The sequence below is a fragment of the Carex rostrata genome, chromosome 29 (genome assembly GCF_964058835.1).
Source record: "Carex rostrata chromosome 29, lpCarRost1.2, whole genome shotgun sequence".
Classification (NCBI taxonomy): domain Eukaryota; kingdom Viridiplantae; phylum Streptophyta; class Magnoliopsida; order Poales; family Cyperaceae; genus Carex; species Carex rostrata.
In genome coordinates, this window is record NC_135946.1 from 1,538,649 (window position 1) to 1,551,695 (window position 13,047).

Consider the following 13,047-nt stretch of genomic DNA (forward strand, 5'->3'; position numbering starts at 1 on the left):
TCTAATAAATCAAATTATATTGTATTTCATCTATTTTCAAAGAAATATGTTCAACATTTCTAATATTTTAATACAAACAATAAAAAAAAATTCTGTTTTCAAAAAAAAAAAAAAAAAATGAACAGTGGCCGCTGGCCCCCAAAGCGGCCCATAATAGGTGCCCGCTTCCCTCCAAAGCGGCCAAGCTCCATGTGGCCGCTTCCAGGGCAAGCGGCCATGCGATTTTTGTAAAAAACAGCCAGAACTGGTGTTTTGGTTTAACATTTTTTATAAAATGGTAATTTTAAAAATTTCTGGTCATAGTGTCATGTGAATACTTTCTTTTAGTGGAACCGTCTAATATATCATTTTTTAAAATCTAAAATAAGAACTCCCCACATTTATGGTATGTTTGGACGTACCGAGAATAGCGAGAATAACATTGTTCCGATCTATTTAAACATACTTAATTGCTATTCGGAATAGCGAGAATAGCGCTGTTTTTCTATTCCTATAAAAAGTCGGAATAACAATTGGTGCTCTTTCAAATGTTCAATCCCTCCATTGCTATTCTAAATGTTCAATCTAAACAACATTTTCTCTATTCCGAATAGCACCACATCAACACTATTCTTACACTCTTCCAAAAATCACTATTCTCATATACTATTCTCAAATAGTAGCTATTCTAACTATTCTAGAGTGTATATAAATGTACCCTAAAATTTTTAACTAAAATAATTAAAAAAAAGACCTAACCGACACCAAACTTGAAACGTAAAAACTTGGTATATTATTTTTATATCATTTCATTGTCAAATCTTACGAGGAAAAAGTAGTGTGTGTCAATTTGGAGAATAATTAGTTCTACCTATAATTTGTCATCTTGCGGTTTGTAAGCTAATGAGAAATCAATATTAATTAAAACCAATTTAACATTGCACCCATCCAAGTGACAACTACCAATATTAATTAAAACCAATTTTGGCATAATTAATTATCTGAAGCTTAGCTGGCAAGTGACAACTACTAGCTGAAAATTTTATTAAATTAAATTATTAAATGTTTTACACAATTGTATGTGGATCAACCATGGATCCATCGGTAACAACTTGATTGTTACTGGTCCAAGCTGTTAACGAGTCAGCTCATCACTAATTCAATTCAGTATTAGCGATTTTGAGTTGAGCCTAGTTTTACTCGGATCAGCTTGCTCATTTAAATTTGAGTAAATTTGTATAAATTTGTGTGAATTTTATACTGTATTTTAAGACTTCATTATATAATTTTTTTGGACTAATATCACAGTAAGCTACTATTAGTCAGCTCGTCTCTGGCTCAAACCAATTACAAGCTAAAGTTTTAGCTCGGCCCTTAATTCCAACTCGTTCGGTTCCTACTACAAACCGATTACAAACTGAATCTAACTCGGTTCGAGCCAGTTGCCACCATAGTGACAAATCAAAAGTTCGGGTTCGGTTCGGCGAGTTCAAAAATTCGTGATTCGGGTATAATTCGGGAATGATTCGGTACACTACGGAAGAAAAAAAAAAAAATTCAACAGAAAACACTAGCAAAAAAAAAAAAAAATTCCAAATTTTTTTAGCCGTTTTTTTCGCGTTTTTATCGCGAATAAAACGTGATTCGCGTTTTATTCGCGAATAAAATGTATTATACGTTTTTCTCCGTTTTGAACGGAGTTCGGTTCGGGAACATCAAAAAACCGTTTTATACGCAAATTATTCGCGTATCATGTCACTATGGTTGCCACCCCTACTAGTTATATGTTTGAAAAACAAATAAAATATTTTCTAACCATGATTTATTTTACGATGTTTCTTTTCATCTACGCCATTTATATAATTTTTGTTAATATTTTTTTCCTGCAAAATCAGTTTTTATCATTCTCTCTGTAGAAAGAAATGATATTTCAAAAAAGAGGAAATTTTCTTAGAATCGGATTGATGTCTCTGACTGACCGAAAAGGAAAAAAGTAATTAAAATTCTAATTGGATTGGTGCTCTTAATTGTTATTTGTTTTCATGCAGACATTGTGGTCAATAATCATTCCATAGAAAAATTAGTTTGTTATTTTTTTTTTTCAATTATGTCTATGAACATATTTTATTCATTAGAATAAGATAATCCAAATAGACCATTAATGCTTGACACTTGGCATCATCAATCACATAGATTTCATAAGAATACAAAAAGTAGAATGAAAAGACATTTTTTTGATGTTTTGTGTTAATATCTAATGTTTGTTCATACTAGAATCAAATGGTATATCTGGATTTAAATAATATAAATTCTTTTATGGTGTTTACATTAAAAATTATAAAATATTGCTGAGACGTCTTAATAGTATATTAATTAATTAAACTAGATAATGGATTTAGAGTGTTTTATGATGAATAACAAATGGATCAGGATCTGCTGAAATTTCTGTTTTTTTTAATCCAGCCATTCAACTTTTTTTCATGCATGAATCTCAAAGCAGATGGTTTTTTTTGTACGAATCTCAAAATAATTGGACGGCTGAATTTAGAAAAATAAAGATTTCAGAGTTACTGTTCACGATTGAGAATTTTAACAAATTTGTATCCATAACGGTTACCAGTTAATAAATTTTGAATAACTAACAGTTACCAGTTATTTATTAACTGAGAAAATTTTAAAGTTTAACAAATCAATAAAATATAAAATAAGTAAAAAACTTGGTTTCCTTAAAAATTATAAAACATATTTAGACATAAAAAATACATGATTTAAACTACAAACATTTAGACTGATATATAAAATATTAACATTAGTATTGCCAAAAATAAAAAATCATAACAAAATTTTGGTAACATCGTTTGGTGACATTTCCTTCTAGAAGCAGAAGGATCACACATGAAAATACCCAATTCATGCGCCACAAAAGATCTAATTCCCCGTGAGGGCTCCATAGAGACAGCTCACATGGGTATATCTGTGATTATCCGGCAAGGTCTGGATCAAACTGTATTTTTGTCTCTTTGGAGTTTGGATAAGAATGGAGCCGTTTGTAGCCTCACCTATCCAAATTGCTATAATGAAAACTAAAAAAAATTACTACAACGGTCGACATGTTTTTAGTTACCACCCTAACAAATTAACAAATTAGAATTAAACAACTACTATTTAACCTTTAGTTTTTACCATTCACGCATACTTCTTTCGTGCACCAAATTTTTTAATGCACAGACTTAGTATGCATATCAAATATAATTTTTATTTTTTTGGTGCACACCAGTATGCGCACTGATATATATATAGAGTAAAGCTAGGGTGTGATGTGCTCACCAAAAAAGTTTGGTGAGCACAACTTCAAAAGTATATTAGATCGACTTCAAATGCCGAATTCAAACTGTTAACTCAAATTAATTTAAATGAAGTTTTAGTTGACTAAGACAAGAAAATATTATGTATTCATAAATTTGACTTTTCAAAGAATATTAGCTCTTATCATAATATACTGACTTCAATTACCCCACTTGTAGCATTAAAGAACTACAGGCCTCCATGCTGAAAAAAATTATAATTTTTCAATTATGACAAAATTTTGTCTGAATGTTGGTATAAATTTGACAGAAATTTGCTTAATTTTGGAAGAATTTTGACAGCATTTTGGTACAAGTTTGGTCTACATTTTGGGATAGTTTGGCTTTTATTTTAATAAAAATTTTACTCCAATTTTGGCTAAAAATAGGTATAATTTGGTTTTAACTATTGGTCTACCATCAATATCTAAATGGTACAAATACTTTATTTAATTAAAACTAAATAACTAAAAGGTAAATAAAAAAGCGACACACAGATCTAAATTCTGAATTTTTCAAAAAAAAATAAATGTCAACTCCGAATTTCGTTTTCTTAAAATGCTAATAATAAAAAAAATTCGGTATTGTAAATCCTATCAAAATCATATATTTTTAAGGCTGTTTAGAGAGAGTGATCCTTTTGATTATTTTTCATCATCATATTTTTTTTTTTGTTTTTACTTGCTACATAATTGTGACTTGTTTATATCGATCAAGCTAGATAGATATAAATCGATCACTAATTAATTAACAAGCTATAAACTATGAATCATTAGAGAAAATTTAGGATCTTCAAAAAATATCAAAAAGATTCTTGGTAGTCGCTACCAAGCTTTCAAAAAAAAAAATATATATATCACAAAGAATTAGGTCTCCTGATCTTATCATTTCGATTTCTAATTGATGGAGATATATATCTGACAACCATTTGGAGTTTTCAGAGGTGTGGCGTGTAAAGAACACTTCATGGTGTAATGAATATTGTTCCTTGATGATATTTTTCATTTTTAAAAAAAAATATATTTTTTATTATATAAACATGTAATGACAATATAATGTTAATTTATTATTATATAAACATGTAAAGTTTGTTTTCTTTGTTAGTAAATGAATAGAACAGGCAATTTTTTTTTCTTAAATATATGTCATGATTGACAAACAAAGAATAAGAGCACACATGGATTATATATAATTGCATAACTAATTGTAAAATATATTGCTGGGATAATATTATAATAAATTACTAACTTAACAAGCTTACCTATTAAACAATCTTACTAAAATTACTACATCAATAATTAATATGTTTGCAAGATTGATTCGAGGGATGTAAAATAAAATAATAAAAAAAATATTAAGCGTCCTTACACATTAAATTCAATATGAGTTGTAGAGAACAAAATATTTTGATATTAGTTAAATTTGAGAAATATTTTTTTGAAGTTTATGATATCATGAAAAGTATGACCTCCTCTCTTATATTATAATCTTTGTGAAGCTTTCATCAAAATAAATTTAAGGCAATGAGAGATTTATTATTGTTTTTGTCTCTGTCTCTAAATTAAAGGTCAAAGTTTAACCCTCTTGAAAATTTATTCATAGATTTCTCAAAGAAGATAGTCACATGCATATTTTCATGGGCTCTCTATGAAATATTGGGGTTTTTTTTTTTTATTATAATAGGCCTTGAGAGTTTGGATTTACAGCCCAATAAAGCCCACTGAAACAGTTTATATTTATGGAACTTGCAATTGGGATTTCATTATTATTTGAGTCAAATAAGTTATCAATGATTAAGTTAAGCTTGGTCTAGTGGATTAATCTCGGGCAGGGCACGGGCGGGCCGGGTATACCCGGGCAGGGGCACGGGTACGGCGGCTATACGGGTATCTCGAGCCGGATATCTCGGGTATTTTTTTCAAAAACCGTGCCCTGCCCGTCCTATACCCGTGCCCGCAATACCCTTGAGGGGCAGGGCGGTCTGGTCTGGTCCGATTTTTTTTTTTTTTTGTGTTTTTTGTATTTTTTTTTTGTGTGTAGTTGCATGAGGTATAAGGGTGGGGGGAAATTTGAAATTTGGGTTTGATTTTTGAATTAAAGTGGGTCGGGTATAAGGATACGAGTACGGGTAAGGGTAGACGGGTACCCGGGTAGGGTAAAGTCGGGTACGGGTAAGGTCGGGTACGGGTATGGGCGGTCCGGGTAGGGTCGGGTATTTGCCAAAAAAACAGGGTCCGGTCCGGTTTTTGTCCCTACCCGCATACCCGTTTACCCGACCCATACCCGGGCTCGGGCACGGGTACCCCTGGGCAGCGGGCACGGACGGGCAGGGTAGGGTATACCCGACTCGGGTATAATTAATACTCTAGCTTGATCTCATATGTGGGAGCATGTGTTGGATTTAAGGTCTTGATATAATCAAAAGAGTGAGTCTATGGTACTATGCATATTACGATTTGTTGCCGTGCTACGGCTCTATATTCGAGTTTTCAAATCCTAACGGTCGATCCGAACCGTTCATCTTGTTCTCCATATTAATATGTATTTGGAGACCAAATTTTACATTTTTTGAAATTTTTTTACTATTTTTTTAGATTTATTGAAAATCATTGTTTTTGGATGGTCCAGAATTTTTAGATCAAGTGATTTTCTAAATATCTAAAAAAATAGTAAAAAAATTTAAAAAAAATGTAAAATTTGGTCTCCAAACACATATTAATATGGAGAACAAGATGAACGGTTCGACTGTTAGGATTTGAAAACTCAAATATAGAGCCGTAGCACGGTAACAACCCGTGATATGCATAGTACCATAGACTCATTCTAATCAAAATTAACATTTTATAAAATACTGCAACTCTTATTAGGTTTCCAAGAAACTTCATCAAAATTCTGAGTATATATTAACATTTTATTTACCAAATAACAATATATGCACTACAACAACTTAACTTTCAACTGTTACACAAGTCTAAATTCAATACAATACTTAACATACCAAAACTAATAAATAGTACAAATTCTATATTTCATTTCATTTCATTTCTCCTCCATGGATGCAACACAACATAGTTCTGACAATATATAGTGCTGCCTTCACCTCCTACAACAAGTCTACGTCATGGATGGGCTTAGGCGACGTGAGCAGCGCAGTGTACAGTCTAAGTTGTTCCTCGCCCAAGGAGGAACACCTTGAGAGGGGTCGCCTCGGTCGAATGAACGACAGAGATGTTAGAGTTTTCCTGTGCCGGTACCGCCGCCACGCCAGCTGAACTGCCACGGCCGCCCAAGTGCGCCACCCGGGTGAGTAGTACCTTGCGCTCCGCTTCACTTTCTCATTCATGAATGTGTACCTGAAATGTTGCGTCACGTACTTCACGTCGTCTGCACTGAGGCCAAATGCCTCGGTGTTTTCGACTGCTGTTAGAGTGCTTGAAGATGGTGGCAGCCTTTCGATGAAGGGCCGACGGAGGCACCATGACAATAGTTCGTCTCCCGTGAAGTTTCCTTTGAAAGATGGTGCAATATTGCAAATTTATACATGGTTTCAAGCTAATACTATATATATATATACACACATACATATATATATATAGATGTTGGCTACTCTACTTCCATAAACATATGAGGGTATAAGCTTATAAGTCATTTTTTTCGTTTTCAAAATCCAAAAAGCCGATCTGAAACGTTAGACGTGATTTCTATATTGAAATATGCTAGGAGACCAAATTTTACATTTTTCTGATTTTTTTTATTATTTATTAAGCCACTTTGAAAATTGCTGATCCAACGGTGGCTTCTAATTTTACTGTTTTGTTAAGCCACCGTTTGATCATCGATTTTCAAAGTGGCTTAATAAATAGTAAAAAAAAAAAAAATCAGAAAAATGTAAAATTTGATCTCCAAGCACATTTCAATATAGAGATCACATCTAATGGTTCAGATTGACTTTTGGATTTTGAAAATGAAAAAATAACTTATAAGCATATACATATGTTTATGCAAGTAGAGTAGCCAACCCCTCTCTCTCTCTCTATACATATATATATATATTAACAAAATTGTAATTTATAAAGAGTGAGGCTAAGGTAAGATGAATATTACATATTGACCCGTGCTATGGATTCATATCTCTATTTTTAAAGTTCAAACAGTTAATCCAAACTGTTAAACATGATCACCGTATGAAAATGTACTTAGAAAAAAAATTGAAAAAACATGTAAAATTTAGTCTACAAGTACATTTTCATATGAAAATCATGTTGAACAATTTAAATCAGCTGTTTGGACTTTAAAAACGGAGATACGAGTCCATAGCCGCTGTGTAATTTGCATATTACCATAACCTCACTCAATTATATATAAATATGTATATATCATGATTATAGATCTTTGCATAAGTAATTAAGCATGAAGTAATTAAGTTGTATTACCTGGACCAAGCATGCAACAGCTGTTGACCCCATTGCGAAGCATCTGGCTGCTTTGCATATGGCCTCTTACTATGAAGAGCATCCGCTTCACCGGATCTCCTTCCCGTATGATCTGAAGGTCAACAACACATGTAATGCGTGATATTTAATTTGATTTTGCAATTAAATAACCTGATAAGATATTAATTAGTTAAATTTGAAAGAGAATGATGTGAAGAGAAGCGGCTTACGACTTCTCCTTTCGGGAAGATAAGGGACTTGACTCTGTCACAGATGTTCTCTAATACCAGTTCATCCATGTGCTGGAACAGAGGCACCTGCATATATTATTTTATATATTTGGAAAATTAGAGGAGAAAATTTGGGTCTTCAACAAAAAATATTCCATTTAATTGGCTACTGTAGTCAGAACCATCTCAAAATTTGTTTTTTTTTTTTTTTGTATAAATTCATTTAAAATTCATACATACTAATGGCTAAAAAAAATAGATCAACATATAGCAGTTTAAAATGCCGAAAAGATTGTGGCGCATTTAAAGCTACAAATACAACATGAAACATGAAGAAACAAAACTTCCACAACATAAAATAAATAATTGAAAGTGTGCAGGATCTGTTAAGAATAGGTACTAATAGTACATAATGTCTTAGTACCGTACTACACAGAAGCACCATACTGGTACCAAACATTTAAGTACGGTACCATTATCTGATTTTAGATTTTTGCTTTATATTTGTTTTTTATTACATGCATGAATAGTACATAATGTCTTACCTGGCGCACAAGGTCGAGGCAGAGATGGTACTTGATATCTCGCCTCAAGCCTTCTGGAAAATTCTGAACCATCTGACATTCGTCAACTCCTCGTGTGGCGGCCCACCTCTGACGCTCGTACTGCCTAGCTCTCTGCTTGTAGACTTGAGGCAATTGCTTCCGCTTCATCCACCATTCTACGTTTCTCATCCTCAGATGCATCGCCTGCTTCTTTGATGTAGTTGCATGCAAGAACACCTAAATGTAAATAACAATTATATATGTCATATACTTCATGATATATCAATATTATATATTTCTGAATTCAATTGCTATCAACTCTTCAAACTTCAAAGTTCAAAATACTGAGCACAATAGCACATCGCTTTAAAAAAATTAAAATGATAAGAAATGTAATTCTACATATAGCTTTATTTTTCACAAAAAAAAAAGAATATAATGATTGCCTGAAAAGTGTACTCTCTCAGTTATATCAAGAAACTAGTTCTTGATAAATAATCTGGTTATACTTTTTGCGATATATATCTCGATGAAAAGAAACCAATTTGCTCCTCAAAGAGTTCCTTTTTCTTAATAAAACAGAAAATTAATAAATTTTTAGAGAGGTCTTTAGGCAATTTACCTTGATGTTACCAATAAACATGGTAACAAGAACTAGGCCACCGGTGATGGTGATGATGTTGAACACAATCTCGAGCCATTCTGTTGTGCTCTCTATGTTGCCAAAAGTACTGTCAGATAACCAAACCAAACTTAGTTTTATAATGGCAGAATTTATGTTGGTATCATGTAACTAATAAATCTACATATAAACATATACAAATTAAGCATCTAAAAAGATAACCTCTTTCTTGTGAATTCTCTCTCATTTTTTTTACCTTTATGTGTCTATATATGATATAATTAAGATAATTTTTAAGAATACTCTCATTATTACCTTAATGTCATGAGTCCCCAAAATATAGGGAGCAAAATCTTCTCTTCTCGGTTAGGGTTTGTAACGAGGTTAACTGTCCACTTATACGCGCCGTATTGGAAATGGTCACTGCTACTTAGGCATGTATTTCTTGCTTGTATGTTATGAGCCCAATCTAATCTGCCTCCTGCTAGTTTTACTGGTGATGTGCCATAGTATATTGGATTCACACAAGCTAGTGTCTTGGGCCCACATGTCTGTGACTGGTAGCATTGTAATTTGAGGCACTTAGTTGCCCTTTGAACTCCTAGCAAGAACCAACATGCCCCCACAGCCTACCCAATTATCAACATTGCATTTTGGAATATTAATTCATAACTAAATTTCAGAAAAATATCAGAATGGCAAGCATTTCTCTCTAGCTAATAGGACTTGTTGCAAAACTGGTTGGTACCGAGATGTTCTAGCCTCGTAGGCTTGTACAATAATTTGATACAAAAATTTGCAAAAAAAAGAAAAAAGTTGAAGAAATAAAGGTTCTGAATACTGACATGAGCAGCGACGAAGTAGGCCATGAGATTGAGCACTATACCCCACCAAATCGTACCAGAAATTTGCATCCGGCGCAGTGAACAAACAGCATGGTATATTTTGGGGAGGTACTCAAATATAAATGTGATCAAAATCAAACTCATGACTGCAGTTGTTGCTCCTTCACGTATCAGTACTGGTGCTGCCACCCACATAACAATCTGCAAATATTTTCACAATCTTCATACTTTGCTGTAAGAATATTTTTGTGTATGCATATTCAAAATATAATAGATTCTCTGACAAAGTTCAAAGATACAACACTCACAGTATCTCAAGTTCTCAACATGATTCCTGTTTTGGGAATAAATTGTTCAAATATTTCATGCTAAAAAAATGCACAAAATTATTAGTCAATGCTGATTGAAATGAATTTATGCTATATTTTCAGATAAAAAATATATATGGAGCGATATTTTCACGAGGAGGGATCAAATTACACCATAAATGGTGATGCATCTTTACACCATATATTTATAAGTAATTTTATGTGATTTTAAAATTCAAACAGTCGATCTGAACCGTTCAACATGATCTCCATATTAAAATGTGCTTCGAGACCAAATTTTATATTTTTTGAAATTTGTATAGTATTTATTAAGATGTATACAAAATTGCTGTTTTGAGACAATTTTAAATCATTGAAAAACATTAATTTTAAAAAATTCTAAATAAATACTAATTTTTTTTTAAAAATTTCCATAAATATATGATATAAAAATATGGCACCATTTTATGGTATAATTGGATCCCTCTATTTCCATTTCAATTTCAGTAGGGGACCACAATTAATAATACTTACGTATTAAATTTTGTTTGTACCACAACAGAACTAGCATGGGGGTGCCATGTAGGCCTACACGTGTCTAGGTGCAGTCCAAAGGCCCACACAATTGGAATCAAACAAGTCAAGATAGGTGGATACATTAATTATCTCATCTGTATTTTCTCAGTACAATTATTTGTCTGCTTGCTGTATTCACAATTTTGTGGGGCACTTTATAATTGTGTAGGAATCCAAAGAGATATTGATCAGCATGGTTGTTTTCTTTCTTTCTTTGTTAGAATGGATATAAATATATATCATATATTATATATCATATGTTAATAAAGTAGGATTCACTTGCAACATTTGTTTTTTGAAAAGACACACATAACATTTGTAAGTTACAATATCTTACAACAATTCAGTTTTGTAATTTTTAATGTCCAAACAGTCGATCCAAACTATTCAACATGGTATATATATTACAATGTGCTTGATAATTTTTTTAGTATTTATTATGTATTTTATAAAGCTGCTGTTTTCCAGTGGTCCAAAATTATTTAAAACAATATTTTTGTAAAATATTTAATAAATAGAAAAAAAAATCAAAATCAAAATGTAAAATTTGACCTCCAAGCATATTTTAATATAGAGATCATGTTGAATGGTTTAAATTGACTATTTAGACTTTGAAAATCACAAAACTGAATTGTTGTAAAATATTGTAACTTACAAAAATATTGTTAAGTAGATCTCTCCTCATGTTAATAATATATTGTTTCCAAGGAAATTAAAGAAGTGGGTCAATTTTTTTTTGCTATTAAAAGCCATTTAGTAACAGTAAAAACATGCAAATTAACACAATAGTCCCGGTCAAATATATTAATTCAGGGGTTACAAAATAATGAAATGCAACCATTTAATGCAGGGGTCTGTTGCTAAATCAAATATTGCTGAATAACGAGCGCCATAATGCTATAACATGTAATTTTGAAGAAATAAATTGTTAGTTTTGAGAAGAATTGCCATGGCCAGATTTAGTAAAATGATTTATTTATAGATCAAAACATAAACGAAATCAATAATCAATCAAGCATATGTTGAGATTTTGACCCAAAAAGCTTGAAAAAGGGACCTTAATTCATTTCTTTGTTTATAAATATATAAATTTTCAATTACCCTAGGATTCAATTTAATCAGTGACAATTCATATATTTCTTGAGATATAACAGTTTTGTTTTGCTAGAAAAAAAAAAAAAAAACACATTCATGAATAGTGCATAAGAAATTTGCAATATTAAAAGGAAGAACTATATTCTATAGGAATTAAAGTTAAAATAAAATGATTAAAGAAAAAAAGAATTTCAGATCATGTAAATTCTAACCTGAATGACTGGAAATATCACAAAGAGATCCAAGATCAAACCATTTTTGGATCTCACATACAAGCTCTTCAAGAGCCCTTTCTCACACTTCTCTTCCCCACTGCTCTCTCTCTCCTCTACAACCCCACCACTTGCCATCCTTAGTTGCATCCATATGTTGCACACATGCATGCAATCCACCATGCACCGAAGCACAGTGACTGTAATAGCGAACCACCCATCGAGGAAGAAACACATCATGGACCCGCTGATAGACAGTGTGTATAGAAACAACGGGTCGAAGAGCAAACCCGCGGCGCAGGCCAGAACGTACACACGGCTCCACTCCCGGGCCCACTTGGCATTGGTTGGAGATCTGATCCATTTTTTGTAATTCTCCTCTTCTGGATCATTAGAGGGGGATGGAGGTGCCTCATGACTTGACATGGTGAAGTAAGAAGAAGAACATGGTATTATTGAAGAAGATATATTTGAATTTACATTGGCATTCAATTCAATTCAAATCCCACCCACATAGGTATTTATCTCACAAGCTCCTGAAAATGTAGCAATTGTAAGTGGTCCCCACTTGTCATATCAATCAGGACTTGTGTGGCCATATATATATAGCTGTCAATTAATTTATATGAGCATTTATTAAGTGAAAACCGACAGTGACACTATTTATTAAGTGGAGAGAACAATTGCTCTATTCAACCAACATCATTTCCATGCATTAATTACTTGATAGTGATAAATTAATAATTATAAGTAATTTTCCAAATTGGTTGATAATAAAAGGCGTGCCTATTTTCATTCTCGCCTCGTCCATTAATAAATCAAGTGGTAATAATTACATCACTTTTCAACATCAATATC

The 13,047-nt window shown here is 32.3% G+C and overlaps 1 protein-coding gene across 1 annotated transcript; it reads right to left on the reverse strand.

Annotated features, from left to right (window-relative positions):
• Window positions 1-6,213: 6,213 nt before the first annotated feature.
• Window positions 6,214-12,703, reverse strand: CNGC4 (cyclic nucleotide-gated cation channel 4). Its single transcript, XM_078295062.1, has 8 exons — window positions 12,190-12,703; window positions 9,999-10,199; window positions 9,469-9,782; window positions 9,154-9,262; window positions 8,532-8,768; window positions 7,987-8,073; window positions 7,757-7,868; window positions 6,214-6,830 (listed from the first exon to the last, which is right to left on the reverse strand). The coding sequence occupies exons 1-8, from the start codon at window positions 12,613-12,615 to the stop codon at window positions 6,427-6,429; spliced, it is 1,890 nt and encodes a 629-aa protein (XP_078151188.1). The 5' UTR covers window positions 12,616-12,703; the 3' UTR covers window positions 6,214-6,426.
• Window positions 12,704-13,047: the final 344 nt, after the last annotated feature.

Excerpts from the sequence above, each read along its gene's own strand:
- CNGC4 (XM_078295062.1), bottom strand. The coding sequence starts at position 12,615 with ATGTCAAGTCATGAGGCACCTCCATCCCCCTCTAATGATCCAGAAGAG. Across the intron at positions 9,263-9,468 it reads TGGGGACTCATGACATTAAG|TACTTTTGGCAACATAGAGA; the intron begins GTAATAATGAGA and ends GTTATCTGACAG. Across the intron at positions 7,869-7,986 it reads TCTTCCCGAAAGGAGAAGTC|ATCATACGGGAAGGAGATCC; the intron begins GTAAGCCGCTTC and ends GTTGACCTTCAG.